This window comes from Nicotiana tomentosiformis, chromosome 1 (genome assembly GCF_000390325.3).
Source record: "Nicotiana tomentosiformis chromosome 1, ASM39032v3, whole genome shotgun sequence".
Classification (NCBI taxonomy): domain Eukaryota; kingdom Viridiplantae; phylum Streptophyta; class Magnoliopsida; order Solanales; family Solanaceae; genus Nicotiana; species Nicotiana tomentosiformis.
Window position 1 is genome coordinate 79,398,649 of NC_090812.1, and position 18,174 is coordinate 79,416,822.

The 18,174-nt window shown below is 35.9% G+C and overlaps 2 protein-coding genes across 2 annotated transcripts; both read right to left on the bottom strand.

Moving 5' to 3' along the window:
* Window positions 1-253: 253 nt before the first annotated feature.
* LOC104110368 (MYB-like transcription factor 4) lies at window positions 254-1,980 on the bottom strand. Its single transcript, XM_009619841.4, has 2 exons — window positions 1,534-1,980; window positions 254-971 (listed from the first exon to the last, which is right to left on the bottom strand). Exons 1-2 carry the CDS (start codon window positions 1,794-1,796, stop codon window positions 458-460), a joined length of 777 nt encoding a protein of 258 aa, XP_009618136.1. The 5' UTR covers window positions 1,797-1,980; the 3' UTR covers window positions 254-457.
* Window positions 1,981-11,929: 9,949 nt separating this feature from the next.
* Window positions 11,930-17,282, bottom strand: LOC104110367 (L-ascorbate peroxidase 3). The gene is made up of 9 exons (XM_009619840.3): window positions 17,030-17,282; window positions 16,817-16,941; window positions 16,094-16,143; window positions 15,321-15,386; window positions 15,180-15,228; window positions 14,840-14,922; window positions 14,609-14,688; window positions 14,362-14,464; window positions 11,930-12,346 (listed from the first exon to the last, which is right to left on the bottom strand). Exons 1-9 carry the CDS (start codon window positions 17,140-17,142, stop codon window positions 12,152-12,154), a joined length of 864 nt encoding a protein of 287 aa, XP_009618135.1. The 5' UTR covers window positions 17,143-17,282; the 3' UTR covers window positions 11,930-12,151.
* Between the last annotated feature and the right edge of the window lie 892 nt (window positions 17,283-18,174).

The window sequence follows — 18,174 nt, forward strand, 5'->3', positions numbered from 1 at the left end:
AGGACAAGGAAAACCTAATATAAAAGAATTAGACAAGGAAAGAAAGAAATCAGTCTCTTGAAGATGAAAAAAACGCAACGTTCATATATCTTTTATATCTTAATGTATAAAAATTTATTTTTTAAATCATTAATCTCACTTTTTATTAATAATTTTATACTATCTACTTACAAAAATTTAACATGTTATAGTAACCAAAAAGTGTTGACTAAAAGATTAAAGAAGTACAACAGCAGACCCATTAATCAGGAAATTCCTCCAAAATGATACTACTAGTATAAATGTCTTAAGGTACACTGCTATACTGCTTTCAATTTAATATAATAATACTTTCAATTTTAGAAATAAAAGAAAAATCGAAAGAACTTAAACTAATAGCTCTGTCTTTCTTAATCCTCTTTTCCTTTCTTACCCAAATGCACAAGAGGGCAAAAAGAAAAGTTAATCCAAATAACTTTCACTTAGTCTCCAAAGTTCTATAGTCCAAAACACCATTAGTCTTTAATCCTAAAAAATCATAGCTTGCAATATTACCCATATTATTTTTACTGCAACTGCAATCTTTACTATTTTGTATGCCCAAACTGCATGCAAAACACCTTGGACTCGGTTTCAAATCTTGATCATTTTGGTAATTCTGCTGATAAGGAGGGCTAATTCTGAGCTCAAGATTTAAGTCAGGACAGCACTGTTCTTGAAAATGGCTGCTGTTGCTGCTAATTTCATCTTCTTGGCTAAGCCCAGATAATTCACCTTTAACATTGACCATCTTCTGATCTTCTTCATCTTTATTATTTCGAGCAGCAAAAGAAATTGTTGTGACTTTTGGAGTTGTATTAGGCTCGTTAACTGCCCTATGTGTAGTAGGATCAATACCACGACTCAAAAGTTTCCTTCTTATGTGTGTATTCCAGTAATTTTTTATCTCATTATCTGTTCTTCCCGGTAATCTTCCAGCTATAAGTGACCATCTGAAAATTAAGAAGAAGAAGAAGAAGGTAACTAATAAATGCCAAGTTACTTCACATTTTAATTAATTGAACTTTAGTTATGAAAGTTGAACAAAATGACAAAAAACAGTTCCTCATGTTTAGGGATTGGTCTAAAATAATCCTTGAATATTCATTGTGCACCTTTACTCCTTTTCGTTATATTAAAACACAACCCGGCAATTATTATTCACGGAATTAATTCTGGAGAAATGCGAGTAAACTTTAAACTGAAAAATCATAAAGAATTAACTTAAATAGTTAATTATATAATCTATTTTTTCTGACCACTTTGGATTTTTCTTTTGACACCATCTGAAAATAGTTTCTTCAGTTTAAACAGCTCACTTACTTTTCACGAGCCAATTCCATGAATATAATTATCGCGTTGTGTTTTAAATCCAACTAAAACAAAAGAATGCTCAATCATAATGAACTAAAGTTGTTCAAGTATATATTTGAACGACTATTTTAAACCAACCCTCAATTAAAAGGGAGAATTTTTGTCATTTTCGACTAAAGTGAAATAATAAGAAAGACGTACTTGTTACCGAGAAGGCTATGGAGTTTGATAATGAGTTCATCTTCTTCTTCAGTAAAATTACCACGTTTAAGATCAGGCCTCAAATAATTAATCCAACGAAGACGGCAACTTTTTCCACACCGAAGAAGTCCAGCAGCTTTAGGAAGAGACCTCCAACAACCTTCGCCATGAGTTCTAATATAAGCAATTAGCCTTTCATCTTCTTCTTTAGTCCATGCTCCTTTATTTGTATGTGCTTTTTCACAACACGGTGACCTTCCCATGACCGGTTTTCCTCTTTAATTTCCTTGGCTTAATAATTGAAAAACTAAACCAAGAAACTAAAACAACTTCTTTTTTTGAAGTAGTATGTAGTAGTAGTAGTTGTTGTAGTAAGAGGGTGGAAACTATAATGGAAGTTTTTTTGGCTTTGGTGGTAGTGGTATTGAGAATCAAAGCCGGCTTTTTGCAGAAATTATATTGAGGTGGGATTTTATAAGCTTTTGACTCCATAAAAAAATGAGGGACCCACTGACGTGGGGGTGGTATACAAGGAAAGGGGGTGGGGGTGGGGGTGGGGGTGGAGGTGGGGAGCCAAGTGACCTTATAATGCTTCTAGATGCGAGTTGGTAAGACATGTTTGAGAGGAGTGGCTGGTGTCCATTCTTTCTTCTTTTTCTAATGCTATAATGATATTGATTTAAAATATATTATACATTAATAATTTAAAAAAGTGATTGGTGTATTTTATTTGTTGTAAGAGGTCATTTAGTATGTTTTACAGGTAACCAATTCATGTTTGCTATAGATCATCAATGTTGCATGTAAATGGTTATTAAATACCTAACTATGTTATGCAGTTTATAGAAATTAAAGTTTTTTATATGTACGAGTTTAACATTTATGAACTAACAGTACAAAAAAGTTACTACTCTATGCAATCTGGAAATGAATATAATCTACTACTAACATATTAAAATACATTAATAATATAAAAATTATTTATATTATCAACAGTTTACCCTCAAAATCGGATAACAATTAAATTTGTTAATGGTTTAAAGGATATGCGGATTAATTTGATACTAAATGATAAACTTGATAGCAATTGAAATAAATAACGATAAATTAACTGCAAACCACACGAATTTGATAATTTCAGCCTAGGAAAGTTGTCCACCCTCAAGCTGAATGTACTTCGATTGACACCAAGATACCAAAGAATAAGAACTTAAAGATTAACGATAATATATTGTTTATGAGTGTATGTTACAATATTCTTTCATGAGTCGCTAGGCCCCCTGTATATATTAGAGGAGTCCTACTTTTAGGGTATTATTCTATTTTTCTATAAAAGGTAAACAGTCCTTAATTTGTTGACTGTTGGTCCCCCTTTTTTAGTATGTTCCGTGATTTCCGTCGTAATATCCGGTTAGTTGCAAAAATTTCGGACCCTTGTCGGATAAGCTGGCAATATTTTTCTTGAGACCGTTATAACCGGGGCCGGTTATGATCTCGGTAAACTCGAAGGCAAGTCTGGTGGTTCCGGTGGCTAATTCGGCAAGGTAGGAACCGATCTCTAGGATTTTAGCATCATCTCTCGATCCTAAATTGTCGTGTCGGATGCTCGGTCAAATCCTAATTTCAGTTGAAATCCAGTGCATCATTGTGGGGCTGTGCGATCCTCTCTGCGTCTTTGTCATTGAACGACAAGGTTCATTCTGGTAGGTAATCTCGTGTCTGTTTCTCCCTTGTAATGGAAAGTTAGGTGCGCTACATCATCGGCCCCTGGGGGATATCGACCCCACCGATGATCATGTTTTTGACATGCTGAGGTTCCTCTGGTTTGGTTCATTTAATAGAATCCATGTTCCTGAAATGGTTCTTCGCCCGATCATTGAGGAATTCTCGGAGATGTCCGTTGTTGAATAGTCGGGCTACCTCTTCCCTTAATTGTCGACAATCTTCCGTTCTGTGACCATGAGTGTCGTGATATTTGTACATTAGGTTAGGATCCCTTTGGGCTGGATCGGATTGCAAAGGTCGTGGCTATTTGGTATCTTTGATGTGTCTGAAGGCGGACACGATAGCAAAGGCATCGATGCCGAAATTATACTATGATAGCCTTGGTGCTTCTTTAGACCCGATGGACCTGTCGAAGTCGTTTTTGCTCATGAGTCCTCGGTTGTTCTGTCCTAGATCATTTCTTCTTTCATTTCTCATAGGGTTTCGCCCAGACCCGCTGCTTCTCCGGTCCCTACTGTATGGTTGATACCGATCCAGGTTTGATCTAGGTTCATGATTGGTGTCTCTCTTGAATCGGTCGATGATCCTGACATGGGGTACGGATCCGGAAGGGGTCCCAAGCTGGTCATCTTCGACCCTGATTTTTGATTGGTACCAGTTATGGACATCGGTCCAAGTGATTGCTGGATATTCTACCAAGTTTTGTTTCAACTGCTGTGAAACCAGCGAGCTTCGAACGTTGAGTCCTTGGGTGAAATCCTGAACGGGCCAACCGTCCACGACCGGGGGCAAATCCATCCCTTCCATTTGGAACCGGATACTAATTCTCTGAGCATCTCGTTATCCCTCTGTTTTACTTTAAAAAGGTCTGACTTCCCGGCCTCGACCTTTATAGCCCCGGCATGTGCCTTTATGAAGGAATCTGCAAGCATTGCAAACGAGTCAATAGAATTGGGAAGCAGGTTGTGATACCATATCATAGCTCCTTTAGATAGGGTCTCCCCGAATTTTTTCAACAGGACAGACTCGATCTCATCATCCTCCAAGTCGTTCCCTTTGATGGCACGTGTATAGGAGGACACATGCTCATTTGGGTCGATCGTTCTATTGTACTTAGGAATTTCGGGCATGCGAAACTTCTTGGGGATCGGCTTTGGAGTCACGCTCGGGGGAAAAGGTTTCTAAATAAATTTATTGGAATCCAAGCTCTTCAGTATTTAGGGTGCTCCCGAGATTTGGTCGACCCTGAAATTGTAGGTTTTTACCTTTTTATCGTTGGCTTCAATTTTATTTTCCCCTGATTCTATCCGTTTCGTCAATTCTTTGAGCAATTTTCTGATTTTGGGGTTAGTCCCTGATTCACTCTCGCTCATTCTTTCCGAGGTTGATTCGTTCATGCGGATGGCTTCCTGGGGGAGCTCGGGTTCATTCTTGCTTGGTGTTCGACCTTGGCTCTGCAATTGAGCTATCGACGTATGTTGAGCCTGTAGTATTTAGAAGATCATACGCAGGTTGATCCCATCATTTTCGTCGTTGTGCGTGTTTTGGGCAATCGAACGCACTTCCCTGCGCACACTATTTTCGGGTTCGGTGGGCTGGCTTGTGTCGATGGCCATATGCGAACAGGAGTCGATGGGAACCACCACCGGGATTCTACCAAGATCGACCGGTGTTGCCTCGTTACCGAGCGATGCATTGTTGTTCCTGCCATGGTGGCCGGATTCTGCGTCTATGTTTAGAGGGACAGACTGTGGGTTTGACATTCCGACCCTAACCTGAAATCAGAAATACTTCAAAGAGTAAGTGTAAAATGGGGGTGTGTTATGATGATTTGTATCAAATTACCGTTATTATCCTTAGCCCCACGGTGGGCGCCAAACTGTTTGCCTTCAAAATCGGATAACAATTAAATTTGTTAATGGTTTAAAGGATATGCGGATTAATTTGATACCAAATGATAAACTTGATAGCAATTGAAATAAATAACGATAAATTAACTGTAAACCACACGAATTTGATAATTTCAGCCTAGGAAAGCTGTCCACCCTCAAGTTGAATGTACTTTCATTGACACCAAGATACCAAAGAATAAAAACTTAAAGAATAACGATAACGTATTGCTTATGAGTGTATGTTACAATGTTCTTTCTTGAGTCGCTAGGCCCCCTTTATATATTAGAGAAGTCCTACTTTTAGGGTATTATTCTATTGTTCTATAAAAGGTAAAGAGTCCTTGATTTGCTGACTATTGGTCCCCCTTTTTTGGTATGTTCCGTGATTTCTGCCATAATGTCCGATTAGTTGCGGGAATTTCGTACCCTTGTCGAATAAGCTGGCAATATTTTCCTTGAGACCGTTATAATCGGGGCCGGTTATGACCTCGGTAAACTCGAAGGCAAGTCTAGTGATTTCGGTGGCTAATTTGGCAAGGCAGGAACCAATCTCTGAGATTTTAACACCATCTCTCGATCCCAAATTGTCGTGTCAGATGTTCGGTCAAATCCTGAGTTCGATTTTACCTGTATACATCAATATATATAAGTTAAATCATAACTGGTATACTATTGCTAAAGGAAATCCAACAAAAGAAAATGGGGGGGGGGGGGGGGGGGGGGGCAAGGACCAAAAGTGGCGTTGATTTAAATAAAGGTAAATTTTAGGTAGGTGCAAAGTGAGGTATAACGATCCAGTAAATTTAGGACAAAGGAGAGTCTTGTGATCTAATCTCACTACTTATTTTTTTGAATTTTTTTTGGGTTTGTCACTAAAACTCTGAACCACATCTTATAATAATTTAGCTAACTACTAGTCAAAATCTTCCCAACCAAATGGACGACATGTACCAGACACTTTTCTTACAGACTACTAATTTAAAAAATAACAATAGTATCATTAGTGCTCTTGTTTGTACTAACAACCTTAATTATATTTGCGGGGTTCTACAGAAAGTTTGTCTTAACAACTGGTCAAAGTTAAACTAATTTTGTAAATATAAATATATATATATATATATATATATATATATATATATATATATATATTATGCGGATTTAAGTTATATACACTATTTAAACAGTATTAGTGAATTTTAACATGAATATATATAAGATATCAATTACCAATTTTACTAGGTTAATCACCTTATAAGTAACATGATTGTTGAAATGTTTTTGACATCATCGTTACATAGAGCTTATAAAACACATTTCCTTTTTTTGGATATTAGTAATACTTTATAAGATGCAAAAGGAAAAGAGTGGCAGTGCAAATTGACTGAATAATTTTCTTGGTTTCTTTTAAATATTTTAGCTAGGTTTCTGGTTAGTTGTAGTGGGCATTTGGTGAAGAATTGTTCACAGTCCTTTAGGCTTACATATTTTTGTTGTACAAGTAAGATAGTGGGGAGGAGTTTTTCTGTATTGGTTCTATAGTATACAAGAAAAGGTAAAATGGGTGTATATTGTTAGAGTTTCTAGAAGAGATGGAGGTTGGAGAATAATGGAAGAAAAAAAGAAGAGAAACATTAGGAAATTAGGGGAAAATGGATGTGGGGTGTGATTGTAGTTTTATATGGGTTTTGGTTCACCTTCCGCTTCTCTCTCTTTTTGTTTGTTTCATTATTAAAGAAATAGAGAGAGAGAGATCCCCTATTCCACAAGGCTTGTGGTTCAAGTTAATTTAGGCAACAAGTAGGGTTGCATATGGTAAGGTTGATTCACCTTTTTGTTTGCTAAGGGAAGTTAAGTTGGAAAGATTGGAAAAAATAATCTTAGCATACGATAATACTCCCTTATATTTTGTAAAGGATGTATAATTTATGTAGTGTTTGGTTGCTCGTATAAAAAGAGAGTTCACATTTTATGTATTGATTGTGTATAACTTTTTACACCGTTAGGTTAAGTTAACTTATAATAATAACACGTCTATTATAGCAAGCTGAAAAATAGAATATATATATATGATCGATCAAACTAAGTTGATGGGATAAAAGTTCTTTATACTGTCATTATTTATAACTTATATTCATAAAAAAAGTCATGCATCATTATATGTCGCGTTTGATTGAAAATATTAAATTTTACTTACATTAAGTTATATGATATATATTATTTTACACGGGATAAAATGCGAAAAAGATATATGATTATTAACAATACAAAGATTCAAATGTTAAAGAGAAAATATGCTTAACATAACTAATTCATGCATAAAAATATCTTACAATAGCATAATAATTCCTTTATTAAGATTTATTGTGTAACTAATTCCTGAATTATAATCCCGAACTAACACGAACCAAAAGTCTAGTTATGATTATCTACCTCCAATTTGCAGAGCAATTTTACTGTTTTTTACCCACCACCAAAAAACGTTATCTCATTTTCCTCTTTTTCTCCCTGAAAACAACTGTGATAACAACTTGTGCCTATGCTTCACGATATACTGAAATCTATCAACTTGGCTTTGATGACTCGAACGAGAGTTGTCCACTTGTATAATTTCATGTGTGTGTTTTACCTACCTTTTGTCAACTTTTTGCATTCCCTTGTGTCACGTCCAAAAAAATAGTTCCCCACCCTCTAAAATTTTGATGTTGAACTACGGCACGGTTTTGGATTTTATTGCCACACGTAATTCTTCGTTTTATCAGATCCTAAAAACCAACCTTATAAGCTTATCCATTACCTTCTACAACATGTTTGGCCTCCCTCTTAATATTACTACCACCACTCAAGTGCTTAAATATCAAACTCCATCCTTATCTTTTAGTCCGACTCAACTGACGAGCTAATTGTTTGGGAGGGATTCAATTGAATTCTTTCATGAAAAATTATACCTGTGCAAATAGGATAAAAATAGAATTGTAATATGTATATAAATGGTAACAAAATTCATTAAAATAGATCTCACTATGTATATATATAAATTATTGAACTCCAACATAGAAATATTTTTTAATATGATGACAAAGGTGATTCGAAAATTACTTTATGTCTACATGTTAATTAGAATCTCAATTGTGACATTTCTGTATGGGCCAAAATCTGCCCTAAGGGTATTTGGTCTAATATGACATTAAGAAAAAAGTCGGTCGAGGTCGATCAGAAGATAGCAAAATTCGTGGCCGAGGTGTCAATCATGGTCGAGGTCAAGCACTGCGTAAAGCACAATAATTGCTAGTTTTCAGAATAAGATATTAGAGAGAATATTCTTATGAATATTCATTTGTACTATTAGGGTTTACTAGGGATATGTGTTGAAGATATAAGGGAAAAGAAAAAGAAAAAAATGCATGTGATATTCATTTGATAAGAACACTTTTGAGAATAAGACTCTCTCTCTCTTACAAAAATACAAAGATTAACTTTTGATAAAGATTCTTGCTCATATTATTCCCCATCTTTCCACCAGATCCGAGGATTGTTCATGCGAATCTTGGACCTTTCTGTCACTCATCATTGTCGTGAGAAATATTCGTCCAATCCATTTATTATTGGGTGAATCATTCTCCTTATAATTTACTTAAATGTCATTTATTACTATTTATTGTTAGTTATATCCAGTGTTTTAAAAGGCGTGGGCGTAAGGCGAGGCGTTTTACATATGCCTCAGCGGGGCGTAAGCCCCATAGGTATTTAATTTTTAATATTTTATAAAATAATATAATGACAGTAAATATTTATAAACAGGTAAAATAACATAAAAATTTAAGAAAACTATATATATGTGTTCCCCCATCCCCACAAAAAACTAATCAAAATAATCTATTATACGCTACTTACAAGCACAAGTAATTTGAGTCTAAAAGAATAAAGTTTTCTATATGGAGAAACAAAAAGGACGATTAACCTGCAATTTGAATTTTGAATTTGCTACTATGAAGGAGAATGTAGTTCTCTTTGTATTTGTAAAAAAAAATTAAATATTCATTGCTTTTGGAAGATATTAGCACACTAGCGGACAAAATAAAAAATTGGAAAAAACCATGAATTAGGGCTTAAATCAATAAAAAAAGGTCTTGACTTTTAAATTTAATACTTTTGAGTTCCTTTTTAAACCTTTTGAGTAATTACCAAACTGACTTTTGAGAATTTGGGTATTATATGAAGGACTAATTCAACAAATTTTGTTTTAATTTGAAAAAATCTCTGGGGCATACTCCTCACTAAAAAAAACGCGCCTCGAACGCCCGGGCGTACGCCTCTTGAGACTTTCGCCCCACACCATCGTTCCAGGGCGTTTTTGGTACGCCTCGCCCCGAAAACGCCTTTTAAAATAGTGGTTATATCTCCATTAATGTTCATGCATTAATAATATTTTGCATTGATTGTCATCAATCATTTACGGGATCTGTTCTCATTTACTGCACGCTTTCGAGATTAGCATTTAGAGTTGTTATTCTTAACTAGATTTAACCCATTATTACATGAATTTAATAGTTTAACCGAAAATTATATTTTTTGGTCAAACAATTTCTTGTGCATTAAATTATCATGTCCCACACACCGGCCACTAAAATGAGCTAGGTTCTTTTAGAGACCCTACTCAATATGAAGCCCCTCCTATGTTACTCTTTCCTCGCAAATGGGAACCAGAAGACCAGTCTTGAGATATCCGAATATAATATCTATATTGATAAACGAAGGCAGAAGTTCAAGGGAAAAAAATAAGAATTGTGATGACATAGAGGTTAGTTCAGTGTAATTCACTTTCACCTTCAACTGATAGGTTACAAGTATGAGTAGCGGTACATAAGTTGAGAATATTATTCTGATCCGTTTTTGAGTATAAAAACTAGGAAGAAAAAAGGGGAGATAAATTATTAGAGAGGATTAAAACACTCATATAGAGTAAAAACTATATACTATAAGTCAAATCCATAATGAAAGAAAAATAATTGGTACATTACAACAGGCTAAAACATAATAATAGTGTAAAAGTTTGTATATATAAGTTAAATCTGTAATGAAAGGAAAATGGTTGGTGCATTAGTTATAACAATAATAACATACCCAGTATTATCTCACACCGTGGGGTCTGGGGAGGGTAGTGTGTACGCAGACCTTACCCCTACCTTGTGAGGATAGAGAGGTTGTTTCCAATAGACCCTCGGCTTAGTAACTCTTGCTAGACCATGTAATTGTATTAGGAAATCTATTAAATTTATATAAATATTTAATTGTGAATCTAATAATTAAGACGAGCTATGAGTTTGCAAGTAATAAGTTAGTAACTCATAAATTTCATATTCTGATCACTACTTTGTTGTCCTTGTATATAAGTTAAATTCATAACGAAAGGGAGATGGTTGGTAATGGGTAGGCGATATTATTATGGAAGAATAAGGTGAGAACCCAACTCGGGGGCTCGTGGAGATCATGTGCTTAGGTATAATGAAGAAGACTTGTGGGACTGTCCTAAAACACCATTGTTTACCTACCTCTTTAGTCTCTATATCTCTTCCCATGTGACATCCCCTGCCTTTGCCATTCTTGGGTCTCTGTCCACTGTCCCACGTTTGCTGTTTGGTGGATAATGCTTCAGTAATTGCTTCCTCCTCATTCAAATTATTGATAGAAACACCTCCCTATGTGGGATATAATATATATACATTCGGAGCTTTCCTCAGTAATATTAAATGGGTTTGAAAAGGGTTAAATCATAGTGAGAATTTATATAGCGGACTACAAATAATTTGAGCTTCAAACATAGTTACTTTAGTGATAGATATTTTATGGAATCGTAGCAAGGTCGGATGTAGCCTTCCGGTTATGAGTTCATCTGAACACATAACTTTCGACATAGAGTATAGAATATATGTAAAAATCTATTGAAATCACAACAAATGCATTATAATTAGTTTAATGCTGAAAATCTTAAATATTGAATCCATACATTTAAATCTTGGATCCGCTTCTAATCATACCTAAAAAGAGATCCAGCCGAGGGCTGTCCCTTCATACTCTCTTTTCCCAGATATGAAACTTGAGTCACGGAAGCTTTTTTGGCTCTGCCTGATCCACTCATCTTAAGCAACTGGGCTTCAAAAGGAAAACTCTCAATGGTAGTTTGGTGACCTATTTTCAGTAGGGGGCTTAAGTCTTTTGATTAAAGTACGAGTAGCGAGAGAGTGAAACATACCGTCCCACCATAGTTTTGGGATTATTGTTATAGTCAATAAAACTGAAACAAAATACAGTACCGCACACCCAAAGTTCGAACCCTTCTCATAAGCGTTTAGAACATCAAACGTAAACCAGATTGAGCCACTCAACATGCAAAGCAAAATGTTTGTGTTTTTTATGCTTTTCGTACACTGAAGCACACAGTAGTAAAGCGTCTCTTTCTTGGCATATGCTTGGGGTAGGTGTAGGTGTGACAAGGGCCAGATTCAAACAACATGACCCAAAAAATTGGGGCAAGAAAACTTTTAAAACTGGGAAAAAACCATAATTATCTGCTTATTTTGGCAACAACAATCACTGACGACGTTAGGCAAGACAAGCAGGTATGCCACTCAATAATTCGCACATGGAACGTGCAAACAAATGAATGGTATATAAATCTCTGGTAGCAGTCTATTATGCTCTCTTCGTCTGACCTACCGTTTCCTTGTCAAACTCCTAACAGGATAAACTCAACAAGCATCTGATGCAAAGACAAAACCAACTCAGGTTGAAATCAGCAACCTTCCAGAAGCACGGGAATCAAATATAAACATTAATTCCATGATACAACCGGTTTACTATATTTTTGTATTAATCCATTTAGTCGACGCTACAGGGTATTATTTGAAGAAAGTGTGTAAAACCATAAAAATAAGGTACAGTTCATCATTAATGGTACGACGTTGAAAATATGGCAGTAAGAATGCAATCTGTAGTTGTCCAATTCACTTCATCCTTTTCCGCACTTCATACCAGTAACTCAGTGCCACCACTGCAGCAGCCACAACAACTCCTACAGCACTTTGTGCTAATATAGTGCCATCCCTCACTGTAGCCTTGGAACCAGAACTTGGGGTAAACCCTAGCTCAGATAGTTTCTTGTGTGATATCGCGTAATCCCTAAAGAAGGCATCTTCATCCTGCAATATTCAATAAATACGACATGAATCACTAAAGTTTTCCTACCAGTAAGCAAATAAATGGCTCATTGTAATGGAAAGAATAGCATGTGCGCAACTTTCCTTCAAAGCAAGAACTAAGCATCGGTAATCATGTGCAGAAAGGCTTTCAAGGAAATATATGTATGACCAATAATATGAACAGTAGAGATCTAAACAGTAAGGATCACATTCATTACTTCACACTTTGCAGAGACTTGCAGGACAAATACGAATGGCCCAGTTGGCCAGTACACATTATAGTCACAGAATGTCCAACCAATATTTCTGACACACAGAAGAACCAAATTATCTTGAAATGAATAGAAGAGATGCTATCTAAATCATACTAAATGTTGTAGGTTCGTTTGAGATTGAAAAAGTAGAAGACAAAAAGTCAGTCTCGATTAAGCTGTCAAACCTGTTCTTTCTGTACAATTTCCATCCAATTCAGCCTGTCAAGAACTTGTAAATTAATAGAAATCCTGAGGAACAACACCCTCCAGCTTCCCACATCTTCCAACTTCTCATGTCTCGCAAAAGTTCCATTTCCAACTGTCATTAAAAAGGCTCTCTGACCTTTTGCATCCCACATATGTCCTTTGGTTCTATTGCTTTCTTCCAACATATATACCATAGAGTTTCAATTAAATTTCTATCCATCCTAAACTACCCAAAACTTATAAACATCGTTGGATCCCTGTACCATGCTACTTTGTTCTCATCATCATAGGAGAGTATTTCAAATGTAGTTGCCTTCCTTCATCCTAAAGTGGGAAATAGCAATATGAAATACTTGGATTTCTTACTTTACATACATGTCTGAAATTTATGTGTGTTCTTTCATTTCTTTCCACTCTATGCCAAAGTTAATAGGCTTGGAGTCCCTGGAATGTTCCTCCCTGCCCCTCCCAATTTAAAAGAGGGCATAGGAGAATTCTAGGTTGTTCAAGCCCCTTCCACTGTCCATAGACAATCTGACGTTATTTCCTCGGTTTTTTCTACATTTTAGGTAAGATAATCTCACGCCATTTCCTAATAGCATTTAGTAACATATTTGACTTTCTAATGCCCTTAGCTAGACGGACTGTTCAGAGCCTACCTAGAAGGCATTGCTGAAATCATAATATCATCTCTCAAATGTACTAACTAAGGTGCATGACTTGCATACTCACTCTAACACCAACACCCAACACGTGCTTCGTCTGCATTGTCCACACCTATTTCTGAACATTAGAATCTAGCTGTAACCATTGATGACTGTTTGATTATTGCGCTCCAGATTTTCCCAGCACTGCTGCAATCTTTATCCAAAATATCTTTTTACATTTAATCCAGAGCATCCAAAACCTAAACTCAGATTTATTTGTTTTTTTGGATTGCTTTCTTGTCTTCAAATCTCTTCATGTCAACGATACACAATCTCTATTTCACCTTAGCCTCTCCACCTCCAAAAGTTCTCTCATCTCTCAGCTCCAGCAGAAGCTCACTAAACCAGTAGATTCCTCTTTATTTGCAGACAGATCCATCACCTTGTCTTGACCTCTCTAAAGAGTATGAAACCCAAATTTTCAAAGTTTACCAACCTTTTGGACCGTAAAGGTCTAAGACCCTACTTAAAATAAGATTTACTGCTGTATTAAAGTCCTAATCATCCTTGTATAAAGACAGAAGAGCAGTCATCATCATTAGAACAACACGTGAAGCTATAAAGCAGGAAATTAAAATTCAAAACACAGTTTTAAACTAACACTTGGAGGTTATTATTCTGGAGCAAAGACTATCGACTCATACGTGCCTAAAAGACAGTTGATCTCAAGCACTCCCTTCTACAAGTTACAACTACATTAAGAAGATTAAAATCTAGAGGTGTCCTGTTCATCTTGCATTAATCTAGTTATAATGTGTTAGTAAACTCAAAATTGGCCTAACTTAGCAAACTTGAAACATTTAGACCACAAAAAACTTAGGTCATCCAGTTGAATTAACTTCTTCACCTTAGCATACAGCTCAACATATTGTCTGAACTCAGGATCATCCAATAAAGCTATGTCTGTGGGAAGTTTCAGTAGGCCCTCACTTTCCCCCTTAAGCAGCTCCCTGGATTCAAAAGAACGATAATACTTAGTCAGCAACCGAAAAGATATTAACATTGGCATTCCCCAACAAAAAGGCTTTTGGATTTCCTTTTAAAGAAAAAGGTCATAAGATCAAACAACTAGCTTATATGCCCATATTTCTTACACAAAATATGAATTGTCAAATTTCAGTGGCTCCTTTGTCCATGGACCATCAAAGCCTGATCTCTCTGGATGTGCCCTTCCCTGAAGACAATATCAAATGAACCAATTGGTATGTGCTCTGTGGATGTTTGTTTCATCACTACAACATGTCACTTGCGGTTCTTAGTGCAACAGTAGAACAAATAAAAATTGAGAACAGAATCAACAACTAGGGGAAGAGAAGGTTACTTACCAGCGTATGACCACCAGATAGCGCCACTATATCTTTGTCAGACAAACCCATCCTATAAAATACATCTTTCAGATGTGGCACACCTACCATCAATCGTAAAATAATCAGAGAATCTCAACCTTCTACAATTTCATTTTAACAAACAATTGACAGATCAAGAGACTGAATCTTGTTGAGAAAACACCGCAAACAGAAGAATGACTTCCGAGAAAAAACTAGCGATTTTATCCACACTAATTAGTAGGTATGCCATATTCCCACTGGGAAAAAAGATTTTGCAGGTCACTGATGAAACTCCTTCACGACAGCATATTAATAAAAGAAAAACAGTTCATGAAACCTTGTTTAGCATCTGGCAACCGCCCTTCCTTTGGAGAAACACTGGAATCCTACGGAAAATAGAGAGGTATAAAAACGTTAGCATTTCATGAATATCATTATTAAGTGGTTATCAATCAACAAAGGATAAAAAAATTGTTACCTTCCTACCAGGGACAAAATCAATGGTCGGACCACCAGTGACCTCAACTGCAACAACTCCTGCAAGCTAAACATGGAATGGATTTTGATAACAGTTCAGCTCCCCAACTAATGTGTGCATTAACAGATCTTAATCAAAAACATAATTACCAACAGCTGAAGTGCAACATAATATGAGAACTCTCAGTTATTCATGAAAAGATCTAGGATCCCGTTTCTGTATAATATCATCGCTACAACGTGTCTAACCCAAAAAAGAAACACCCAGCTTGCACAAATTTAAGATGTATTTTCATCATTACATATGAATTTGACTTTCATGTGCCATGTCAGCAAGACATCACCTGTTGTGTCAGTTATATGTAATAACCACTCAGTAAATTGTCATGCCAGCAGCATGGGAAATAACACAGTTAAACAGACTATTTTGTATTTACATTATTCACTCCTTCTCCACATATTGGTGTGTATAGGTCGAAGGGTATGTCCTACCTATGCGAGGATTTCCTTAAATCTAAAAAGTATCTTCTGTAAAACGAAGAGAACTATCAAGAAACAAACATTTCCAGAAAATCTCATTTGAAATCTAAAGCTTACAAGGAAGAAGTACATTTTCCTCTCTATATACTGATCTACAATATAAACTATTGGAGAATCGCCTCACTCTTCATTAGCCACTCATTCACGTAAAGAGATAATCAAGTTGATGATCATCCTTTCTAAACCATATGAATACCACGAAAAGCATTTCTAGAAAAAGAATAAAGAAGCCACCTGGTATAGATCTGCATACGTAATCTTTGGATGTTTAGACTTCACTGCTTCTGTAACGAGAAACACAACATGTTAAAAAAGGAAACAATAATGTCATTTACAATTTTAAGAGAAACCTACATCAAATAGTGCTTTCTGGTGGACACTCACACAATTTTACATTCAAGTTTGCAACATTAAAAAAAACATTTAAGGAAGGGAATGGGATAATTTTTCATCTTTCAGAGTTAAATTCAAAGAATTGACTGCTTTTCACTAGGGTCATTACAAGCCCATCAGTGCTTGTAGTGCCAACTCTCGTCCCTTTTATCCTTTGAGTTAGCTAATTGAGTGAAATAATTATACCTATTCAAAGTCACTCCCCTAATCCCCTTGTTGCTCCACCTAATTACATAGTCTAATAGATTCAATTTATAGGCATAATCGAAAGTAAACATCAGTTGTTCTATTTGCAACACTCATTTCTGAATTCTATTGGCAACTTCTCCCCGCGCTAAACCTTTTCGAATTTAGCTATTTAAAAATAACCTACTCTAAGAGTAAAATTCCAGAAATCAATAAGTAAATACTAGTACAAGCTATTCCAAAACGATTTCAAAACGCCAGATAGATGAAATTGCAAAAATATAGCGATACATTAGTCAAACAGATAAGCTTAATTAACAGCACAACGAATGAAGCGGAACAATCAAAATTCAGTGGTTTCGAAGAAGAAATTGTTACCGCAAAAGTCAAGAGCGATTTTCAATCCATTATTAGCTCCGTGACTGAACTCTTCCTCATTTCTGATGGAACCATTCGGTCCCCCAGTCTTCGACTTAGCATCGTATGTTCCTGCATCGTGCCATCTGCGCAGAAACATAATTGAATAAACCTAAATATAATATACACATATTAGACATATATTATATGTGTAGAGAGAGAAAGAGAAATTACGCTAAGCGAAGCATGATAGGAGCACAGTTTTTGCTGGAGATGAGAGCGCGGAGGTCGCGCCGAGCTTTCTCAATTTCTTTGAGGTACTCCGTGTCGACGATTGGCTTCGCCATTGATGGAGGAAAGGTGAATGAGGATAAGATTTTTAGCAAAACGAGAAATGGAGGCACAGACTTTGCTTTTTGTATTTGAGGCTTCAATTGGTTGTTGGAACTTGGAGCTAAAAGAGGCGGGTCAAACAAGTTTAGCCCATTTGGCATTTGGGAAATTATTCTTTTTTCTTTTCTTCTTTTTTATATGGATAACCATAGTAAAAATGGCGTGTGGTAACCACTATTTAAGGTGTTATTTATTTTTTATCCAGCAATTCTAATATTGAGCAAAAATAATCATTACTCTATTAAAATTAATATGAAAAGATATTTTTACCCTTTCTTCTATTTTTTTTCTTCCCAAACCCTCGCTTCTCTCTCGGTTTATCAAAACCCTTTATCAAAAGTTAAGAACTCTCACTTCTCTCTCCAGAACTTTAGTACAAGGTGAATTGGAGTTGTAGCTATCGGATAGCGACACCAATCTCTGCAATAATTCTATTTATATTTTCTAGAACACACACACGTTCAAGATCAAGTCCCGTAATATTTGAAAGGTAACAAGATTAATAATATGCATTACATTTCTAAGGTTCTTTTGGGGTAAAAATTGACCCTTTATCAAAAGTTCAAAACTCATGCCTCATTCAAAAAATAAGGAAATGTAGTCCTAAACTTAGAGTTACAAGTTCAAAAGTTAAGGACATGTAATCCTGAACTTAGAGTTACAAGCTCAAAAACTAAGGACATGTAGTCCTTAACTTAGACTTACAAGCGCATAAATTAAGGACAGTTAGTCCTGAACTTACAGTAACAAGCTCGTAAGTTAAAGACACTTGGTCTTGAACTTAGAGTTGGAAGTTCAAAAATTAAGGACATTTGGTCCTTAACTTAGAGTTACAAGTACGGAAATTAAGGACATGTAATCCTTAACTTAGAGTTACAAACACAGAAATTAAGGACAGGTAGTCCTTAACTTCGAGTTCCAAATTCAAAAGTTAAGGACATGTAGTCCTGAACTTAGAGTTACAAGTTCAAAAGTTAAGGACAAGT

Bases quoted from the DNA above. Each gene is read 5' to 3' on its own strand.
- LOC104110367 (XM_009619840.3), bottom strand. From the start codon at position 17,142: ATGGCGAAGCCAATCGTCGACACGGAGTACCTCAAAGAAATTGAGAAA. The intron at 16,144-16,816 runs GTAACAATTTCT...TTCTCGTTACAG, and splicing joins AATCGCTCTTGACTTTTGCG to AAGCAGTGAAGTCTAAACAT. The intron at 12,347-14,361 runs GTGAAGAAGTTA...TGAATATTGCAG, and splicing joins ATGTTGAGCTGTATGCTAAG to GATGAAGATGCCTTCTTTAG.
- LOC104110368 (XM_009619841.4), bottom strand. From the start codon at position 1,796: ATGGGAAGGTCACCGTGTTGTGAAAAAGCACATACAAATAAAGGAGCA. The intron at 972-1,533 runs GTACGTCTTTCT...CTTAATTTTCAG, and splicing joins CATAGCCTTCTCGGTAACAA to ATGGTCACTTATAGCTGGAA.